The sequence below is a fragment of the Theropithecus gelada genome, chromosome 9, assembly GCF_003255815.1.
Source record: "Theropithecus gelada isolate Dixy chromosome 9, Tgel_1.0, whole genome shotgun sequence".
Classification (NCBI taxonomy): domain Eukaryota; kingdom Metazoa; phylum Chordata; class Mammalia; order Primates; family Cercopithecidae; genus Theropithecus; species Theropithecus gelada.
The window spans coordinates 63,601,108-63,622,340 of record NC_037677.1 but is presented as its reverse complement, the minus strand read 5'-3'; the positions used below and the strand labels follow the sequence as shown (position 1 = coordinate 63,622,340).

Below are 21,233 nucleotides of genomic sequence, written 5' to 3'. Positions count from 1 at the left end.
CCCAAAGTGCTGGGATTACAGGCAAGAGCCACGGTGCCCAGCAAGATTCAACTTTTAAAGCTCTAGAGCAGAGTCCATGAATCTGTATGCTTAACCAATACCCAAATGATCCCGATAGGAGAAACTCTTCGTGACCTTGGGTTAAGCAAAGACTTCTCATATATACAATACCAAAAATACCATCAATAAAAGAAAAAATGATAAATTAAATTTCATCAAAATTAAAAATGTGAGACAGGCAGGTGGCAAGCACTTGTAGTTACAGCTACTCTGGAAGCTGAAATGGGAGGATCTCTTGAGCCCAGGAGTTCCAGGCTACAGTGTGCAATGATTGTGCCTGTGAACAGCCACTGCACTCCAGCATGGGCAACATACCCAGACCCCACCTCTAAAACACAAAACTAAAAAGAAAGAAAACCCAGTGTTTTTTAATAGGCAAAAGATTTGAATCGAGATATAATCAAAGACGAATGGATAGCCAACAAGCACATGAAAAGTTGTACAACATCGGCCAGGTGCATTGACTCACACCTGTAGTCCCAGCACTTTGGGCGGCCGAGGCAGGCAGATCACCTGAAGTCAGGAGTTCGAAACCAGCCGGGCCAACATAGTGAAACCCCATCTCTACTAAAAATACAAAAATTAACTGGGCATGATGGCAGATGCCTGTAATCCCAGTTGCTTGGGAGGCTGAGGCAGGAGAATCTCTTGAACCTGGGAGGCGGAGGTTTCAGTGAGGTGAGATTGTGCCATTGCACTCCAGCCTGGGTGACAAGAAGTGAAACTCTGTCTCAAAAAAAAAAGATGTTCAATATCACCAGAGAACTGTAAATTAAAACTACAACAATATACCTCTTAATACTATAAAAAAATAAAAAATAAATCAAACTACAATGAGATACATTACACCCTAGAGAATGTACAGTTAAAAAACATACTGAGTGTTGAAAAGGATGTGAAGGAACTGGAGCTCTCAATCTCTTTGGAAAAGAGTGTGGCAGTTTTTTATAGTCAAACATACTTAATACATATAGTTGGCTCTCTATACCTATGGGTTTTGTATCCACGAATTCAATCAAACACAGAAAATATTTGAAAATAAATAAATAATACAAATTTTAAAAAGCAATACAACTATTTACGTAGTATTTACATTGTATTATGTACTATAAGCAATCTAGAAATGATTTAAAGTATACAGAAGGATGTGTCGCAGGTTAGATGCAAATACTATAGCACTTTATACAAAGGACTTGAGTGTCCTTGAATATTGGTACCTGTGGGGCTCCTCGAACCAATCCCAACAGATACAGAGGGGCAACTGTACAACCCAGTAATCCTACTCCTGTGTGTTTATCTGAAAGAAATGAAAACCTGGCCGGGCGCGGTGGCTCAAGCCTGTAATCCCAGCACTTTGGGAGGCCGAGACGGGCGGATCACGAGGTCAGGAGATCGAGACCATCCTGGCTAACACGGTGAAACCCCGTCTCTACAAAAAAAAATACAAAAAACTAGCCGGGCGATGTGGCGGGCGCCTGTAGTCCCAGCTACTCGGGAGGCTGAGGCAGGAGAATGGCGTGAACCCGGGAGGCGGAGCTTGCAGTGAGCTGAGATCCGGCCACTGCACTCCAGCCTGGGCGACAGAGCGAGACTCCGTCTCAAAAAAAAAAAAAAAAAAAAAAAGAAATGAAAACCTTACTGACCAGATGCCGTGGTTTGTGCCCATAACCCCAGCACTTTGGGAGGCTGAGGCAGGAGGAATGCTTGAGCCTAGGAGTTTGAGACCAGCCTCTCCAACATAGGGAGACCCTATCTCTACAAAAAATACAAAAATTAGCCAGGTACGGTGGTGCACACATGTAGTCTTAGGTACTCAGGAGGCGAGGTGGGAGGACGCTTGAGCCCAGGGGGGTGGAGGCTGCAGTGAGCCAAGATCATACCATTGCACTCTAGCCTGGGCAAAAGAGTGAGACCCTGTCTAAAAAAGAAAGAAAAGAAAGAGAAAACTTTGCTTCACAGCAAAATCTGTATGCAAATGTTTACAGGCTTTATTCATGATGTTAAAAAACTGGAAACAGTCCAAATGTCCTTCAGTAGATGAAAGGATAAATGGATCATGGAACACCCACACCATGTAACGCTATTCAGCAGCGAAAGGAATGAACTACTGATTCCCACCAAACACAGATGAATCTCAAATACATGATGCTAAAGCGAAAGAAGCCAGGCTCAAGAGTTTATTTACTCTATCACTCCATTTCCATGATATCCTAGAAAAGGCAAAACCACAGGGATGGAAAAGAGATCAGTGACTCCCAGGTACCGGGGATGGGGAGGGTTTGGCTGCAGGGGAGCACGAGGTGATAAAAAGGTTCTGAGTCTTGTTGTGGTTGGTTATAAAAACATATGTTTGTCAGAACTCAACTATATACTAAAAAGGGTAAATTTTATATATATATATATATAAATTATAACAATAAAATATATAAGGTGAAGACATGGCAGAATCATCTGGGAGGCTTGCTAAAATCCACACTACCAGCCCCCACCGTCAGAGATTCTATTTTCACAGCTCTAAAGTAGTGCCCATAAAGCTGCCTTTCTTTTTTTTTTTTTTTTTGAGATGGAGTCTCGCTCTGTCACCCAGGCTGGAGTGCAGTAGAACAATCTTGGCTCACTGCAACCTCCACGTCCCAGGTTGAAGAGATTCTCCAGCCCTCAAGTAGCTGGGACTACAGGCATGCATCACCACGCCTAGCTAATTTTTGCTTTTTTTTTTTTTTTTTTGGAGACACAGTCTCACTCTGTCGCCCAGGCTGGAGTCCAGTGGCACAATCTCGGCTCACTGCAAGCTCTTCCTCCTGGGTTCAAGTGATTCTCCTACCTCAGGCTCCCAAGTAGCTGGGACTACAGGCGCCCGCCGCCACGCCCAGCTAATTTTTTTGTATTTTTAGTAGAGACAGGGTTTCACTGTGTTAGTCAGGATGGTCTCGATCTCCTGACCTCGTGATCCGCCCACTTTGGCCTCCTAAAGTGCTGGGATTACAGGCGTTAGTCACCACGCCCAGCCATTTTTGCATTTTAGTAGAGATGAGTTTCACCATGTTGGCCAGGCTGGTGTCGAACTCCTGACCTTAAGTGATCTACCCAACACAAGGATTATAAGCATGAGCCACCGTGCCCAGCTTGAATCTGCATTTTTTTTCTGAAATTAACTGAGGTTTTATTTTTATTTATTTTTGGCAGCAGGGGGCACCAAGTCTCGCTCTGTCGCCCAAGCTGGAGTGCAATGGTGCGATCTCAGCTCTCTGTGCAACCTCTGCCTCCCAGGTTCAAGCAATCCTCCTGCCTTAGCCTCCTGAGTAGCTGGGACAACAGGCGCATGCCGCCAAGCCCAGCTAAGTTTTTGTATTTTAGTAGAGATGGGGTTTCACCGTGTTGCCCAGGCTGGTCTCAAACTCCTGAGCTCAGGCAATCTGCCCGCCTCAGCCTCCCAAAGTGCTAGGATTACAGGCGTGAGTCACCGTGCCTGGCCTGAATCTGCATTTTTAATCAGCACTCCTACAGTCCTGATGTTGGTTACCCAGGACCTACCCTTTAGAAAATCCTGCAGGAGTGAAGGAACTGATGGAGGGACATTTGCCCATGAAAGCAGTACATGGGGGCTGTCCCTATCGTTTCATTAACTTGAGACAGCCTAATAATAATGTAAATATTAGATACAAAAGTAGATGTTCACCTCTGATTATTTTGCTCCTTTTCAGGAACAGTGTGGGCTCACTGTGGTTCCAAGAAGACCTGGGAGGAGAGGTAGGTGTGCGGGTGGGCAGAGGCAGGAAGAGGGAGGTTCACATCATTGGCTTAGTTCTGTCAGCCCTCCTCCTCATCTCCACCCTCATCCCTCAGGCAGGCAGCAGGGTGGATGGGGAAAAGCAGGGCTGTGCACTACGCTGACCTATGAACTCTGCTCCCCCTCCAAACAGCTGTGTCACCAGCAGGTCACCTACACTCAGCCTAGCTCTAGCAGCTATAAAACAGAGGAAAAGTACTGCAAAAGCAACGCAGGAGATGAGGGAAGTTGAATACCCTTGTACAACAAAACACGTAAAAACACCAGATAAAATGCTTGAACCTGGGAGGCAGAGATTGCAGTGAGCCAAGATGGCACCACTGCACTCCAGCCTGGGTGACAGAGTAACATCTTGTCAAAAAAAAAAAAAGAAGAAAGAAAGAAGAAAAAAAGAAAGGAAGGAAGGAAGGAAGGAAGGAAGGAAGGAAGGAAGGAAGGAAAGAAGAGCGAGCACACACTGGATAAAAGATGTTTCTCACATCTTTGTTTCCTCATCTGTAAAATGGGGGTATTAACATCACCTCTGTCATAGGGTTATCACGGAAGATTAAATGAGGTAAAACCAGCAAACTGTTTACCATGATGCCTGACATTTAACAAGAGCAAGTCCAAAAGATCAAAAATAGAGAATCTGAGTCCAGGCGTGATGGCTCACGCCTGTAATCCCAGAACTTTGGGAGACCGAAACAGGTGGATCACTTGAGGTCAGAAGTTCGAGACCAGCCTGGGCAACATGGTGACACTCCCATCTCTACTAAATATACAAAAATTAGCTGGGAATGGTGGCAGGTGCCCAGTTGGTTTTTGGGGAAAGCTAAGGCAGGAGAATCACTTTGAACGCGGGAGGTGGAGGTTGTAATGAGCCAAATCTACTACTTGGTAACAAAAAACAATAAAATAAAAATCTACTACCTGATAAGACAAAAAGCAGTTTCGTCTTTGCCTGGGCAATGAATTTTTTTAAAAACAAAAATAAAAATCTCCACTAAGATTCTGAAACTACAGACCTGTTCTTACTTAGGGTTTGAATATTCACATTCCTTAATTCATATGCAGAAGCCCTTAGGGCTGAAACATTAACAGAAGACGTGCTTCTAGGCTGGTCACACTCAGGCACCTGACCAAAGCAATCACCACCCCTTCGGAGGACACAGCCCCGCAACCCAGGATTACACAGATAGTCCACCAGGCAGGAGCACAGGGTCCAAATTATTATATAAAGTCTGCCCAGAATAACCTACTGTGAGCAAGAGTCAGCAGGAACAACAGATTCAAACCCTCAAGAATGTCCTGTTATAGACAAAACAGGCTGGGCATGGTGGCTCAAGCCTGTAATCCTAGCACTTTGGGAGGCTGAGGCGGGTGGATCACTTGAGGCCAGGAGTTCAAGACCAGCCTGGCCAACACGATGAAACCCCATCTCTACTAAAAGTACAAAAATTAAAAAGTAACCAGGTGTGGTGGCACACGCCTGTAATCCCAGCTACTTGGGAGGTTGAGGCAGGAGAATTGCTTGAACCCGGGAGGTGGAGGCTGCAGTGAGCTGAGATCACGCCACTGCACTCCAGCCTAGGTGACACAGCGAGACTCCGTTTCAAAAAAAAGAAAAAGCAGTAAAGATTTAAAACAAGTATAGGCTGGGACAAGAGGATAGCATGAGGCCAGGAGTTTGAGACCAGCCTACGCAACATAGTGAGACCCCATCTCTACAAAAGATTTTAAAAATTAGTCGGTGTAGTAGCAAGTGCCTGTAGTCTTAACTACTCGGAAGGCTGAGGTGGGAGGATCACTTGAGCACAGGAATTGAAGGCTGCAGGGAACTATGATTGCGCCACTGCACTCCAGCCTGGGTGACAGAACAAGACCTTATTTCTAAAATGATTAAAGAAATAAAAAAATAGAGCATAAGAAAGAAATAAGATTATTCCCTTAAATCGGATTTTTTTTTTTTTTTCAGTAAGAAGCAAAAGATTCATTGGATCTGAAGAGAAACCAGAGTATATTATATCAGATTTTTAAAATAGAACTTTTTCTTGCCCAGGCTGGAGTGCAGTGGCCCGATCATGGCTCACTGCAGCCTCAACCTCCAGGATTCTTGCAATCTTCTCGCCTCCGTCTCCCAAAGTACCTGACACTACAGGTGCGTGCCACTGCACCTGGCTAATTTTTTAGGTTTTATTTTTGGTAGAGACAGGGTCTCTACCAAAAATACAAGCAGTTAGCATGTATTGAGTACCTGCTGTGTACTAGGTGCTTGGGGGCTCCCAGGGATGTGTGTAGTAGAGTCTCGGGCCTCAGGCCTTTTCAAATCCTGCTCCTCTGCGTCACGATCATTCTTTAAAAGCCAGCCCCCCATGCACACAGCAGAGCTGGGAGCCTAAGACCCGGAGAGGAGCGGGGTGCAGGGAAGCCTGGCCCGCAACCACAGGCTGGAGGGAAGGGTGGGGTCAGACTGAGGCCCCTCAGGGGTCCAGGACCCATGGAAGCCCAGATGGAAAAGGGGCAGGGAAAGAGAGCCTGGCTCAGGGGAGGGAGACTACCTAAGGGGCAGTTTGCAACTCTGCATGCTCCTTAGAAGCATCTAGAAGAAGATGCTGAGGAGGGGTGAGGGGCTGGGAGGAAAGCAGCTTCAACTCAAGTTGAGGGCCTCCCAGGGGCCAAATGGAAAGGAGCCCACATCTCCAGGGATGGAGAAGCCTGGAGTGGAGTGAGAAAGGCTGGGATCTATGCCTCAAGTTACAGGAGGAAGCAGGCCTGGCTCCAGCTCTAGCCAGCGGTACCCCAGGAGCACTGGGGCAGCGTTCGAAGTGCTTACCAGGGTTACTTGCCTGAGTAAGGTGAGAGCAAGCCTGTAACTGAGCTCTTCCAGCCCAGTCTCTACAGGCGATCTCCCACTCTGCAGCAACACCTGTGGCTCTGGAGCACCACCCCGGGAGGGAACCCAGCAGGAAGGGAAAAGCCAGGGAAGCCTGTGCCTCTCCCAGGGGCCTCGGCTTTGAGAATGAGTTACCCCTGAACTCTCATCTGTTGTCGAGATGTGTGTTTTATTTCCATAGTGGCAGGTAGCCCTTTCCCTAAAATCTGTTCTCTAATTTTAAGAGTAATACGTTCATTATAGAATATTTAGAAAATGCAAAAATAGTATTTTCTAACTCCCATTTGCATATTGGTTATTTCCTTCCATTTTCTTTCCTACATACATGCACAGGTTTAACATAATTCGTATCTCACCCTACGAATTAGTTTGGCATTCTTGATTTTTTCTGATTCACATTATATATGAGAATGTGCCAGTCATTTTTTGTTTTGTGGTTTTTTTTTTTTTTTTGAGACAGAGTCTCACTCTGTTGCCCAGGCTGGAGTCCAGTGGTACGATCTTGGCTCACTGCAAGCTCCACCTCCCGGGTCCACACCAGTCTCCCGCCTCAGCCTCCCGAGCAGCTGGGACTACAGGTGCCTGCCACCACACCCCGCTAATTTTTTTGTATTTTTAGTAGAGACAGAGTTTCACCATGTTAGCCAGGATCTCGTGACCTTGTCTCGATCTCCTGACCTCGTGATCCGCCCACCTCGGCCTCCTAAAGTGCTGGGATTACAGAGCCACTGCACCTGGCTGAGAATGTGCCAGTCTTTATTCAGTCATATAATGAAATATTATGCTCCATTGTTGATGGCTACATAAATAGCATTATATAGGCAGGGTGCGGTGGCTCACGCCTGTAATCCCAGCACCTTAGGAGGCTGAGGCGGGTGGATCGCTTGAGGTCAGGTATTCAAGACCAGCTTGGCCAACGTGGCAAAACCCCATCTCCACTAAAAAATAAATTAAAAAATTAGCCAGGCATGGTGGCACACACCTGTAATCCCCGCTACTTGGGAGGCTGAAGGAGAATCACTTGAACCTGGGAGAGGGAGGTTGCAGTGAGCCAAGATTGTGCCATGGCACTCCAGCCTGGGCAAGCAAGATGACTCCATCTCAAAAAAAAAAAAAGCATTGTATAGCTGTAGCCAAATTTATTTAAGCAATTTTCTGGTGCTGGATGTTTAGGATGCTTCAGCTTGTTAGCAGTTTTACATGAGAACCATATGGAGTTACTTTATGATTCAATTCAATTACCATCTCCTCCAGAAAGCCTTCCCAGACTACTTCAATACCCAGCAATATCTCCCACCTCTGAACTAGGACAACCTGTGTTCCATCCGACACACCTTAGCATGGAGCCTGTGTGTCACTGCTCTCTGAAGACCATCTTGTGGGTGGTGGGCTGGTCTCAGGTCCAGGACTCTACTACACACATTCCTGGGTGCCCCCAAGCAACCAGTATACAGCAGATATTCAATACATGCTAACTGCTTAGACCCAGCCCCCTTAGATTATATGAGCCTGGTCAGCTCCATTTCCTAAGGGTCAGGATTACAGGTGCCCACTATGGCCAGGTTGGAAATTTTGCTTCTTCTCTGGCCACTGCACAGGTACAAAGGATCCCTGTTATTCAGCCACAACTTTAAGACCCAGTCCTGGCCGGGCACAGTGGCTCATGCCTGTAATCCCAGCACTTTGGGAGGCTAAGGCAGGTGGATCACGAGGTCAGGAGATCGAGACCATCCTGGCTAACACGGTGAAACCCCGTCTCTACTAAAAATACAAAAAAAAAAAATTAGCCGGGTGTGGTGGCCGGCGCCTGTAGTCCCAGCTACTCGGGAGGCTGAGGTTGGAGAATGGCGTGAACCCGGGAGGCGGAGCTTGCAGTGAGCCGAGTTTGCACCACTGCACTCCAGCCCGGGTGACAGAGCGAGACTCTGTCTCAAAAAAAAACAAAAGACCCAGTCCCCTCCATATGAAAATCTTGAGCTTCAGGCAAGATCGCCATGGCTAAAGCCTCTCCCAACTTGACTAGAGCTTCACAGCAGTCATGACCCTGGCAATCACCAAAACCTGCTCCCACCCCAGGGCTGCATGGTAGAGACATGGCCCAGACTCTGGTGCCAGACAGTCAGGGTTCCAATCCCAGGCATGGCAGTGGTCTGGTAGAGTGGCCAGAGAACTGCTTGGGTTCCTTGGTGGGTATGGCCCCCCGGCAGTGCAGGGGAGCTGGTCGCAGCATGCCCTGTCCTAGCCGCCCTGCACATTTCACCTGATGCAGGGTGCCCACTCTTCAGCTCACAGAAATGCCCACCTGGCCACCTGACCTTGCAATCTCCAGTCCACAGAGGTTGAAGTTCAGGGGGTCCTCAACACGACCTTCCAAGCTCTCCGCCTGCCAGGCACCATCCCTCAACACCTGCCCCAATGCTGCTGTGGTAATTGGGCAGGGTCTCTCCTCCAACTCAGGCACACCCCCACCACTGCCTGGAGTGCCTGTTTCCTCACCGCTGCCCCCTGAAACATCCTCTCTCAAACAGCACCCACCCCCAGGCAGCTTCCCCAACGCCCCTGGTAAGAATTGTGTTCCCACCCCTGTGGCCTCTCCACTCTTGCCACATCTGAGTGAAGTGGAGCTGCTGTGTCCCTATCCCCTGTGATGCTTTTTTTTTTTTTTTTTTGAGATGGAGCCTAGCTCCATCACCCAAGCTGGAGGTGCAATGGCAAGATCTTGACTCACTGCAACTTCCACCTCCTGGGTTCAGGCAATTCTCCTGCCTCAGCCTCCCAAGTAGCTGGGATTACAGGCGTGTACCACCACACCAGGCTAATTTTTTGAATTTTTAGTATGTTTTCATATGTTGGCCAGGCTGGTCTTGAACTCCTGGCCCCAAGCGATCCACCTGCTTCGGCCTCCCAAAGTGCTGAGATTACAGGTATGAGCCACCATGCCCGGCCCCCTGTGACATTTTGAAGCAGGAGTAGGTTACTCACCACAGACATCTGTCAATTTGCACTGAATCCTCCACTGGAAGGCAGTAAGAAGCACACCCAGCACAGACCTGGCTGGATGACACCCGTAGAAGGTGCATTTGCGAAAGGAAGGGCTTAGGTCCCACCGCCAGCTTTTGGGAATGAACAAAAATTAAAAATAATAACTGCCATTTATCAAGCTCCCTATGTGCCAAACACCTTACAGACATTCCAATTACTCTTAACTGCCCTGATGAGGTAGGCACAATTACCATTCCCATTTTATAGATGAAGAAACTGAGGATCTGAGAGGTTAAGCAATCTGCTACAGTACCAGGTTGAGTGGGTGGCAGAGCAGGGATTCAAATCCAGGCCCATGTGACTCAAAGCCTACCTCTGAACCACAGTTTCAGTGGTAGAGAGCCTTAAACAACCATATTACTGACCAGTACAGGATTCTAGAATTCCTTCAATGAGGGCTCACAGTCATCAGCTCACTAGCTTAAGGCTCCTTCCAAAGGCTTCCCTCCAATACCAATGACAATCTTCAGTGAACCTGCTGATAGAAGAAATGCCTCTCGCCTTAGCTAAGCTCAGCAAACACTTCCACATGTTTACAAAGTGCCTGACACTGAGCTGGGCTCTGGGGCAGGGCAGAGGGAAGCAAACAACCACAGGGTCCCTGTGCTGTACAGATGCTGAAGGGGTGCTACAGAGGACGAAGGGAGCAAAGAGTGGATGAGGTAAGGCGGAGGGCTTCCTGGAAGAGGCAGTGATCAAGCTCATCTTGAAGGCTGAGTGTCTCTCCACTTCCTGGACCACCTCTCTCTGCCTCTGACTGCCTTTCCAGTCTCTGTGACTTTGCTGAGGCAGTAACCACCATGGAAGGAAGCACTCCTTTGTGAGACAGACAGACAGACAGACACACACACACACACACACACACACCCCTACCTGCCTGTGAAATTCCTCTCCATGTACCTAACTCCAATTCTGCCTGCCTATCTGCAAGATCATCCCCAAGGCAGGACTGTGCTCCAGGCCTCTACAGTGGTGCCTGCATTCCAGGGGTGAGACACATGCACACACACACGCACACAAACACACTCGGGCATGTGCACGCACACACAGGCGCACACACAGGAAACTGCACCGTATCCCCTGCTGCCCCTTGCACTTGGTGGACGGTCAATAAATATCTGCTGAATTCAATTAAATGGGATGGTTTGCCTAAATGCTTGGGAGTCTTGGGGTAATCGATGGAATAAAATGCCCTGGCCAATTCAAAGCAAAAAATATATAAGACACAATTCAAGAAAAATAGTGGAGTGTAAAGGGGTCTCCTAGCTGGGCAACCTCAAAGAAACCCATTTTGCCGTCACCTTTCTTCATGGGATGACTGAGGCTTGCCACGCCCAGCTGACTTCATTCACCCCAGGAAGCCTGTGAAGATTCAACAAGATAACATTCAGGAGGTGCCCAGCACGGGGCCTGGCACACAGATGCTACTTGGCCAGGACCAGCTCTGTTTTTTCACCTAGTCCAAGGGTACACACACTCAGTCACTGGCAGTCAAAAGACAAGCAGGCAGGCCCCATCACTCAGTGGTTTTCAAACCTCTTTGACCAGGACCCACAGTAAGAAATGTCTTACACAAACTACACACTGTTGCAATGAAAGTTCTACAAAACACTTATTCTCAGGATGAGGTTGCGCACTGACACTTGTGTCTTTCATCTCTGTTTCATTTCTAAGTTGATCTCACAACTGCTTCCAGGGAAGTTGGGAAAAGCCCTGCCCTCACTCACCCAGAGTGTCAGAGCCGCTCTCCACCGTCTCGTTGACCTTCCTTGCTACTCTGGCCACAGCCTCACCCATCTTCTTCAGCATGCAGACACAGGTGTCCTGCTGCCAGCCCCCGGGCTGGTCTGCTGCTCACAAAAGGACCTGAGCCTGGGGAAGATGCAGTGCCATGAAGTGCCTGCCTGTCAGCCAGGGGCCCACCCAGGCATCCCCCTCTAGCATCCTTCTCCCCCAGGACCCAGGCTGCCAGGAAGCCTGCAGGGAGGGCCCCAGGCCACTCACCTCCTCTTGCAGGGCCAAGAGCTCAGGCCACATCCAGCTTGGCCTTTGCACAGGCTGGTCTGCCAGTCAGAGGGTGGGGGCAGCTGGGTCCTACTGGTTTTCGGGGAGGATCAACATGTGTGACCTCACCAGATATGGGGACCAGGCCTGAGCCAGCAGCTAGGGAGGTGTGAGGACTCAGGGGTGTGCTGGCCTGTGATTCACTCTATAGGCGGGGCATTGGGAAGGAGGTAGGGTGCAGCCAACTACAGGAGAAAGACACCTGTCCCTCCATCCCACAGCCTCTAAGCTGGTGCCCTGTCCACACCCCACCCAGGACAATTTCCCCAGCTCCCCTGTTCAACCCACCCATATCTGCCTTGTGCATGGCAGGAAGTGGGGACATGAAGGCAAATCAGAGCCCTGTGAGCCCATCAGAACACACGGACTGGCAGTGGATGGTCTGTAAGAATTCCTTTCCCACGTGCCAGTAGGAAGGAGAGTTTACAGTACTAGCCTGTGTGATTATCAGCCTGATGCTGCATCTTGCCGAGGCAAGAAAAGCGGGTGGCAGGGGAGAGGGGTGGGTGGAGATGGAAATGAGAGAAGAGAAAGCAGGTGGCGGGGGGGGGGGGGGGGTGGAGATGGAAATGAGAGAAGAGAGATTGGATCACTAGAGGAAAAGAGGCTGAAAGAAAGGTGAGGAAGACAAAATGATAAGGTGTTAAGACATAAGGACTTGCAAACACCCTCAACTCCCGGTTTATTACAGAGAAGGAAATGAGCATAGAGAGGGGCTAGGTGACCTGGCCAAAGTCAAACTACAAGTGGCAAGAATCGGGTCAGCCCAGCTCCATATCCAGTGTTCACTTCTTTATAAAAATAGCAGCACCCCCGCCGGGCGCAGTGGCTCACGCCTGTAATCCCAGCACTTTGGGAGGCCGAGGCGGGCAGATCACGAGGTCAGGAGATCGAGACCATCCTGGCTAACACAGTGAAACCCCGTCTCTACTAAAAATACAAAAATTAGCCGGGCGTGGTGGTGGGTGCCTGTAGTCCCAGCTACTCAGGAGGCTGAGGCAGGAGAATGGCGTGAACCCGGAAGGTGGAGCTTGCAGTGAGCCAAGATCGCACCACTGCACTCCAGCCTGAGCGACAGAGCGAGACTCCATCTCAAAAAACAAAACAAAACAAAACAAAAAAATAGCAGCACCCCATGGAGAGAGGAATGAGCTCAAGTCCAAGGTCAGCACCCTGCTTTGCCCCCAGACCCCAGTCCCAGCTTCATAGACAGCTCAAGGAGCTCCAATGAACTCACTCCAAGGGCCAAAGGCAGAAGAAGGTGAAGGGCAGAGAGAAAGGGCATGGGGACAGTGCTAAGAGCTAACAGTCACCAAGAAAAAGTTCCCACGTGGTCAACTGGACAAGCAGGGCAGGCAAGACCAAGCCAGGGTGGGCCAAGCCCACCCATCTGCCTCGGGGAGTTACTGTGAGTTTAGTATGTGTGGGCATTTCCACTAAGGAGGCTGGCACTAAAGGTTTGAGACACATGCGTACAGAGCAGTGGGAAAACACTGATTTTGGAGACACGTCAAATGCTCAACTCCCCCATTTATTAGTGAGAAGACTTGGGAGAGTTTCTTAACTCCTCTGAGCCTGTTTCTTCATGTGAATAGGAGATCTAGTAATACCCAACTTGTTAGGTTAATATAAGGATTGAACAAAACACATATACGAGCTAGCTCAGAGCCCAGGACACGTAAATACTCAATAAAAGTTAAGAGGATAAAGCAGTGCACATGTGGATGTAACACCAGCATCTAACCCCAGTTTAATACTCATGTGACTCTGAACAAAACACTTAGGGAACTCATCTTTGAGGAATTTCTCTCTCTCCCACCTCCAGGAAATCTCCTCTGATTGCTTCAGTGTTCTCTGCTCCCTCTGAGTTTCAGTAGCACTTAACGACTTAGCACAAGTCACCTGGATTATTTATGAGCTTTTAAATATACACTTGTCAGCCAGGCGCAGTGACTCATGCCTATAATCCCAGCACTTTGGGAGGCCGAGGCAGGTGGATCACTTGAGGTCAGGAGTTGGAAACCAGCCTGACCAACATGGTAAAACTCCATCTCTACTGAAAATACCAAAAAAAAAAAAAAAAAAAAAATGGCCAGGTGCGGTGGCTCACACCCGTAATCCCAGCACTTTGGAAGGCCGAGGTGGGCAGATCACCTAAGGTCAGGAGTTCAAGACCAGCTGGCCAACGTGGTAAAACCCCATCTCTAGTAAAAATACAAAAATTAGCCAGGCGTGGTGGCGGGTGCCTCGGGAGGCTGAGGCAGGAGAATCACTTGAACCCAGGAGGCAGAGGTTGCAGTGAGTGAGATTGTGTCATTGCACTCCAGCATGGGCAACAAGAGCGAACCTCAGGCTCAAAAAAAAAAAAAATTAGCCAGGCATGGTGGCACATGCCTATAATCCCGGGTACTCGGGAGGCTGAGACAGGAGAATCGCTTGAACCCAGGAGGTGGAGGTTGCAGTGAGCCAAGATCGTGCCATTGCACTCCAGCATGGGCGACAAGAGCAAAGCTCTGTCTCAAAAATAAATAAATAAACAAACAAACAAACATACACTTGTCTCCTCCATTGGCCTGTGGGCAGCTTGGGGGCAGGGAATAGATCTATACTGTGCTTCTCCCCACACACTGAACACAGGTGCTTGGTTAGTATCCCCTAATGGTGATGATCAACAGACATCATTTGTATTTCCAATCTGAATACAGGTCAAGAGACTCTTACAACAAATCTAAGACACTGTCTAAATTGAGAAAGGTCAAAAACCAAAAGGCTAACAGTGCCAGGTGGCCAATCTGCATAAGGTGAGCCAGTGCAGGGCAGAAGGGAATAGAAAGGACTGTGGCAAACTGGACCCAACAACTTCACCATGCTGCCTCAAAGACTGTACCCCTAAGCCTAAATCATAGCCATGTTGCTAGCATCTTTGTGACTTTTTGTAACCCCTTTATGAATGGGAAAGCTGAGGATCCAACAGGGGAAGCAAATCAGCTAGATGAAAACAAAAAACCCACGTATCCTAAGTCCCAGCCTCGGACTCTTCCCACCATTCCATGCTCCCTCCTTTCTCCATCTCCAATTCATCATCAATAATCATAAACATTTACTGAGTATCTCCTAGGTGTGAGGGATAAGAATGAAGAGGGAGAAAGAAATGCAGGAAACAGTTCCGACTTGTGATTCTGATGAGGAAGAGCTTTCTGAAGAACAGCACTGAAGCAATCTTGGCCTTACAGCAGAGAGGGAAAGGAAGGGAAGCCACCAAGCTGCCCAGGGTCTGGGGTAGCCCTGGTGGGATCGCCTGGGCTGAACACCTTCAATCAGGCACTATGCCTGCAATTCTACTAGCTGCCACCGGGTGGGGGAGGTGGTGCCTTAGACCAGCGTCCCCAAACTTTTCCATTTCCTGGAAGACAATTCTTCCCACCACAGGGGGAGAGGGATGAAACTATTCCACCTCAGATCATCAGGCATTAGATTATCATAAGGAGAGCACAACCTAGATCCATCGCATTCGCAGTTCACAATAGGGTTCAGGCTCCTAAGAGAATCGAATGTGGCCGCTGGTCTGACAGGAGGCAGAGCTCAGGCGGTAATGCTCACCGGTGCTCACCTCCTGCTGTGCAGCCAGGTTCCTCACAGGCCATGGACCTGTACCATCCACAGTCCATGGGTTGAGGACCCTTGCCTTAGACCACTATAGAAAACTAGTCAGATTAAAAATTTCACCACCGGTGGCAAGTTCAGACAGTCTACTATGTGGGTCAGAGTGGACACAGGCACAGGAATAGAAACATGTGAAGTCTAGGTGTCAGGGCAATTCAATCGGAAGAAGGGCCCCTTCTATGTCAGAGGATGGAGGATGCTCTGAGTACGGCACAGATGTGCTCTGGACCCCCAAAAGGTTCCTGCTGCCTAAAATCACCATGCTTATTAACTAGCTAGGAAGCCATCCTCCTTGACCTAAAATGCCCCTTCCTCCACAAGGAAGAATTGTTTCATGAAGTCCAGCTGACAGGCCTGGGCTCCTCAGGGTACCTGGTCAATGCCATCTGCAGGGATGGTGGTAGTGGAGAGTCACAGAGTGTCCCAAAAGGGAGAAACAGACACCATCAGCCCACATGGGCCAGATCTCCACTTGGGGCACCCCAGCCAGCTGGCACTACTGGTCCCAGCCAGTCCCAGGCAATAGAGGGTAGGCCTTCGAAAATGTCAAGGAAAGTACTCCAAATCCCAGAGACGCTTCAGCACAAGGTCAAAGCTCATACTCACACTGCCTACATCCTCAAAGCAGGGCCCTCTCCACACACCCCCAACCCGTTCCTCAGAGTGAGCATCCTGGTCCGGTGAAACGTTTAAATCCAGCAAACGTCTCCTGGGCACCTTGCATAAGGCCCCTACTGTGGGAGTAAAGGGGCAAAGATGGGGTATGGGCTAGAAGAAGCTTCCCACTGGGAGGCAGGATGAGCCTGATACTAGTAAGGCTACAGGGCCAGGCCTAAGGGGGGCATGAAGGCACATGGCATGGCCAGGGGGAAGGGACAGGGGCTGAGCAGCAGGTGCACAGAGAGATTCAGGAGAGAGAGACAGGGAGCCAATGGGCTCCCAGATTACTGAAGAAGGGAACTGCAGGCCTCTTGCAAGGCTGTCCTCTGCTTCTCTGTGGTGAACTAAGAGAAGTTTTTTGAGGAAGGCAGCCGAATCCATAGTTTCGCAGTTAACAGTGTTGTGAGCAGTCCCATTTGTAAAATGGAAATACCACCTTCCTCACTGGATAATTGTGAGAAGTAACTGCTATGTAACTTTTGGGAAAGGACTTTGCAAACCATTACATGTTTCCCACACCAAGGCATTACCAGTAGGTAATTAAACAGGTGCAGAGAGGAAGTTTGGATGCAATAAATTCAACGCCAGACAAAAACGTTGTCCTGCTTTGTGGGAGCTGGCAATACAGCCCTCCTCTTCCTATAACCTGGTTTCACCTGGACTCAGGCTGGCTGGGGGAGGGGCGATTTTTGCTTAAACCCTGACCTGGCCCCCTGACTCCAGCCCTTACCATCAAGAACTCGACCTTATCTGCAGTCCGGAGACCTCTGCAAAGGAGACGCTGCGACAGCCCGTCCCCACCATCTGCTCCTATATTTAGTTACTGGTGTTGTCAGTTGGGAACGTTAGAGCCTGGCAGCGGCTCGGATGGGCAACCGGAGCCTCCGGAGCCATGTGTGCAAGCTGGCCCTACCGCTGGCTCCAGCCCGGGCTCTGGACCATGCCAAGCCGGGGAGCGGGTGAGGAGGTGAGGAGCGACCCAAGCAGTCCCAAACCCCCCTTCACGTCAGAACGAAGTTGACCCACTTTCCCACCCCAGAGTAAGAAGCCCGCTGGGACGTGAGCGGGACCTGCTGGCTCCCCGTTTTTGTGGCATGGGGTTCGGGAAGCTAAGCGCGTGCTCCCTCGCTAACATCCTAGGCATCCTCGGACTGAGCCTCCAGTACTACGCAAGATGGCCAGGCAAGGGTCCCCCCGCCCTTCGTGCCAGGACCCGCCTCACCCCTGGTGCCTGCAGCCAATGGCACCTCGTCCGGCTGGCCCGGCAGGCGGGGACTGGGAGAATAAAGCAGGCAGAGGGAAGAACGCTAGTGATCGCAGAGGGCCCGGGGCTTCTACGCTGCCCAGAGGCCGAGAGGCACGTTCTGGAGCAGGCGTCTACAGCTCCCCAGAGCGGAAGCAAACCCCGAAAGTGTCGCTTCGGGGACGAAATGCACAGCAGCCTCTCCCAGCAAGGGCGCCTCCCGCGAGGAATGGAGGCCCGCCTGGGAGCGCTTCTCCGAGCTCCCTATTCCCTGGCACCGCTGCACCCACTGCCGGGAACCATCGGAGTCCAGCTGCAGTGAGCAAGCAAGAGCCCGCGCATGCTGGGCGCCTTGGCACCGCCAGAGCCTCCGCTGGTGCAACCGCTGCTCTTTTCCACTGGGTGACCTGGGGGAGGGGAGGGGACGCTGCAAAAATCGGGACACTTCTCGCCCTCTCTCCCCCAGCCCCTGCAACGCTTGGCCTTGGACTACGTTTACTTTGCGGGGCAAGAAGCGTGTGGTCCCGCTCCGGGCCGCTTTTGGCTCCACTTACGGCGACAATGCCTCCTAGCGCCCTGCGCCTCGCAGTCACGCTCCCTCCGCCGCCGGCGGCGCCCCAGGCGAGTTCCGAGCCGGCGGGGCGGGGCGCGAGGGGCTGCGGGAACTGCGAGCGCGGCCACTCCGCCAATCCCCGCGCCAGGACCGGCGCCGTGGCGGGAGTAGGCTGGGCCCGGGCTGCGCGCAGCCAATCAACGCGGGAGCGGCGCGCGCGGGGGAGGTGCGCGCGGAAGGGCATCCCGCGCGCTCCCGCCCGAAGGGAGTAACCGCTTTGTGTGCTGCCTCTGGAGGGAGAACGCCAGAGAGGGCGGAAATACGGGGTGGGACGTGCGGTACATCCCAGGATCTATAGGACCGGGGCTCCAGATTGGATTTTCTCGAGGGAATGGAGTTGAATTAACCGGATCAGGGATACTTCGAAACACGTGAACATGGAGCATAGGGAACTTTTCCTATGATGACTTCGGGTGCCCATTGTTTTTAGTATATGGAAGGCTCTGTGTCTCGGCCCTGTGTCTCCAAAGCCTAATGTTCTCATCTATATAATATGACTTGAGGGCGGGGCGCGGTGGCTACCCCTGTAATCCCAGCACTTTGGGAGGCCGAGGTAGACGGATCACCTGAGTTCGGGAGTTCGAGACCAGCCTGGCCAACATGGTGAAACCCCCGTCTCTACTAAAAATACAAAAATTAGCCGGGCGTGGTGGCGGGCGCCTGTAGCCGCAGCGATTCGGGATGTTGAGGCAGGAGAATCGCTTGAACCCGGGAGACGGAGGTTGCAGTGAGCCGAGATTGGCACTCCAGCCTGAGCGGACATGTCTCAAAGAGGGGAAAAAAAATATTTAATTCTGCCTCTACGGGGTCTAGGCAGTCAAAGAATGCACATTCCCTTGGGCCTTGATGGATATTTAGGGTTTACTTATGCCCTCTCCACCCCCAACAATATGTTAAAGTTCATCAGAATGTGATCTTATTTGGAAGTAGGGCCATTGCAGATGTAATGACTTAAGGTCATGCTGGAGTAGGGCGGGCCCCTAATCCACTGAGACTGGTGTTGTAAGAGAAGAGACATAGAAGAGACGCACAGGGAGAACCACTGGTGGTGATGGCGACAGGGATCAGCTGATGCATTTTCAAGGCCAGCAGTGCCAAGCACTGCCAGCAGGGACCAGAAGCTAGGAAAGTGCAGGGAATAGTTCCTCCTTCAGAGCCTCCAAAAAGTAACTAACCCTCCAGACACCTTGATTTTGGACTTAATAGCTTCCAGAGCTGTAAGTGAATAAATTTCTGTTGCTTTACACCACCCAGTTTATGTCCATTTGTTATAGCAGTCCTAGGAAAAATCTACAATAGGTTAGTAGAAATAAAGAGAAGAGGATGGTAAATATCTCCAAACTAAGTCTTTTGAAACTGAATGCTTAATATATGCAAGGTCCTGCGTCTTGGGGTATACTGACATGAATCAGACACAGACCCTGCTCTCAAGGAGTTACCAGTCAAGTAGATACTTAAGCAGCCATGTTTTCTGAGCCCTTGTGCCTTCCCGAGGAAGACTATGGAGACCTCTCTCAACCCATCAACACCATATCCCTACCAGATATATACCAAGTACCAGATATAAATAACTAATGGGTAGAGTCCCATTCTGCCCAAGCTGAGATGCTGCTTGTCACTGTAGACAAAACAGACATGGTTCTTTCTGTTTTCACTGAAAACCAGCATGACACTTCTACCCAACTTTTACACGTGGATGTCTTTTCTCCCCCGCGAGTCCATATGCAGACCTGAGACAGCCAGTACAGTGTTTCTGCACCCATGGTAAGGGCTCAGTATATACTGCTGGTTGATGGCCCCAGCCTGGGGTTTCCAACATTCATGCTTTCCCTCAGCCAGTCCCCTGTCCCAGGCAGTTCATCCTGTACCCTCTAACTCCACAGAGACAACAACCCTCCCTAGCTCAAATCTACCACTTCTATTCCTACTGTGTTTGCTTCTCAGAGCACTTGGTGCATTACACCCATTTTTGTATCATCTGTGCACAAGTCTTTACTCCCAAGAGTCTGCCTGATTGCAAATACCAGAGCTTGATGCATGTTCAGTGCTTGTATCCATCAATGTTTCCTGTATATTAAAATACCCCAAAACTTAGATGTGGCTTAAAACAACAACTACTTATTTAGTTCATGATTTTATGGGTCAGTATTTTAGGCTGCGCTTAGCTGGGCAGTTCTTCTGTTCTCAGCTGGACTCCCTCATGCGTCTGGGTTCATTGCCAGGCAGTCAGAAGGCTCTGCTTCTGGGAAGTAGCTAGCTGCCAACTGAGGCAAGTAGGTCGCATGTCTCTCATCTACTAACAGGCTAGCCTAATTTGTTCACATGGAACTGGAGGGCTCCAAGAGCAAGAGTGGAATCGTGCAAGGTCCCTCAAAGTCTAGGCTCGAAATTGGCACTACTCCACTTCCACAGTTGTATTGACTAAACCAAATGGCAAGGCCAACCCAGGTTCGAGGGTGAAGAAATAGACTCCATCTCCTGATGGGAGGAGCAGCAAAGTCACATTGCAAAGAACATGAGTACAGGGATGAGCAGAGAGTTGGGGCTAATTTTGTAATCTGTCACAGGACTCAGTAAGTATTCTTGGGTCGGGCACGGTGGCTCACACCTGTAATCCCAGCACTTTGGGAGACTGAGACGGGAGGATCACTTGAGCCCAGGAGTTCAAGAGCAGCAGCCTGGGCAACATGGTGAAACCCCATCTCTACAAAAATTACAAAAAGTAACCGGGAGTGGTGGCATGGACCTGTAGTCCCAGCTACTCAGGAGGCTGAGGTGGGAGGATAGCTTGAGCCCAGGAGGAAGATGAGGTGTCAAAAAAAAAAAAAAAAGTATTCTCACGATACCTAGCATGTAGTGGGTACTCAGAAAATATTTATCAACAGTGGTAAGATTTTCGGTCACTATGTTTACTGACTCCATTCAATGCAGTCAATTGGCAAAATATTATCCCTCACTGTTGGGGTCTAGAAGCCTCATGCCGTTCGTGGCCATTTTCAGTTTCAGAACAGCAAGTGAGGGAATCAGGGAGGTAGGGCTGTGCAAGAGAAGCCCCTGAGGCTTCTCAATGAAGAAGCTCAACTGGCCCCAAACAAATAGGCTCCTCTGAAGAGATTCGGAGTATTTTTGGAGGCCTGGACCCCTTAACGAGGTGGTCCAAGCCTGGCCACCTGAGTCAGAAGCTGCACACCCTGAACAGACTTGGATGTTTGCCAGGGCTTGG

General features: G+C 49.9%; 1 protein-coding gene across 6 annotated transcripts in view; it reads right to left on the bottom strand.

Moving 5' to 3' along the window:
* Positions 1 to 18,053, bottom strand: part of LRRC20 (leucine rich repeat containing 20) — an 87,077-nt gene extending 69,024 nt beyond the window's left edge. For 3 of the 6 annotated variants that reach the window (XM_025397309.1, XM_025397314.1, XM_025397313.1), the window contains exons 1-2: positions 17,952 to 18,053; positions 11,495 to 11,639 (exon numbers count right to left, since the gene is read on the bottom strand). In XM_025397309.1, the coding sequence (XP_025253094.1) occupies positions 11,495 to 11,576 (82 nt within the window). In that variant the 5' untranslated portion in view covers positions 11,577 to 11,639; positions 17,952 to 18,053. Of the gene's footprint in view, positions 1 to 11,494; positions 11,640 to 16,899; positions 17,316 to 17,896 lie in introns of those variants that run through there. The other 3 variants (XM_025397312.1, XM_025397310.1, XM_025397315.1) reach the window with 3 other exon arrangements.
* Between the last annotated feature and the right edge of the window lie 3,180 nt (positions 18,054 to 21,233).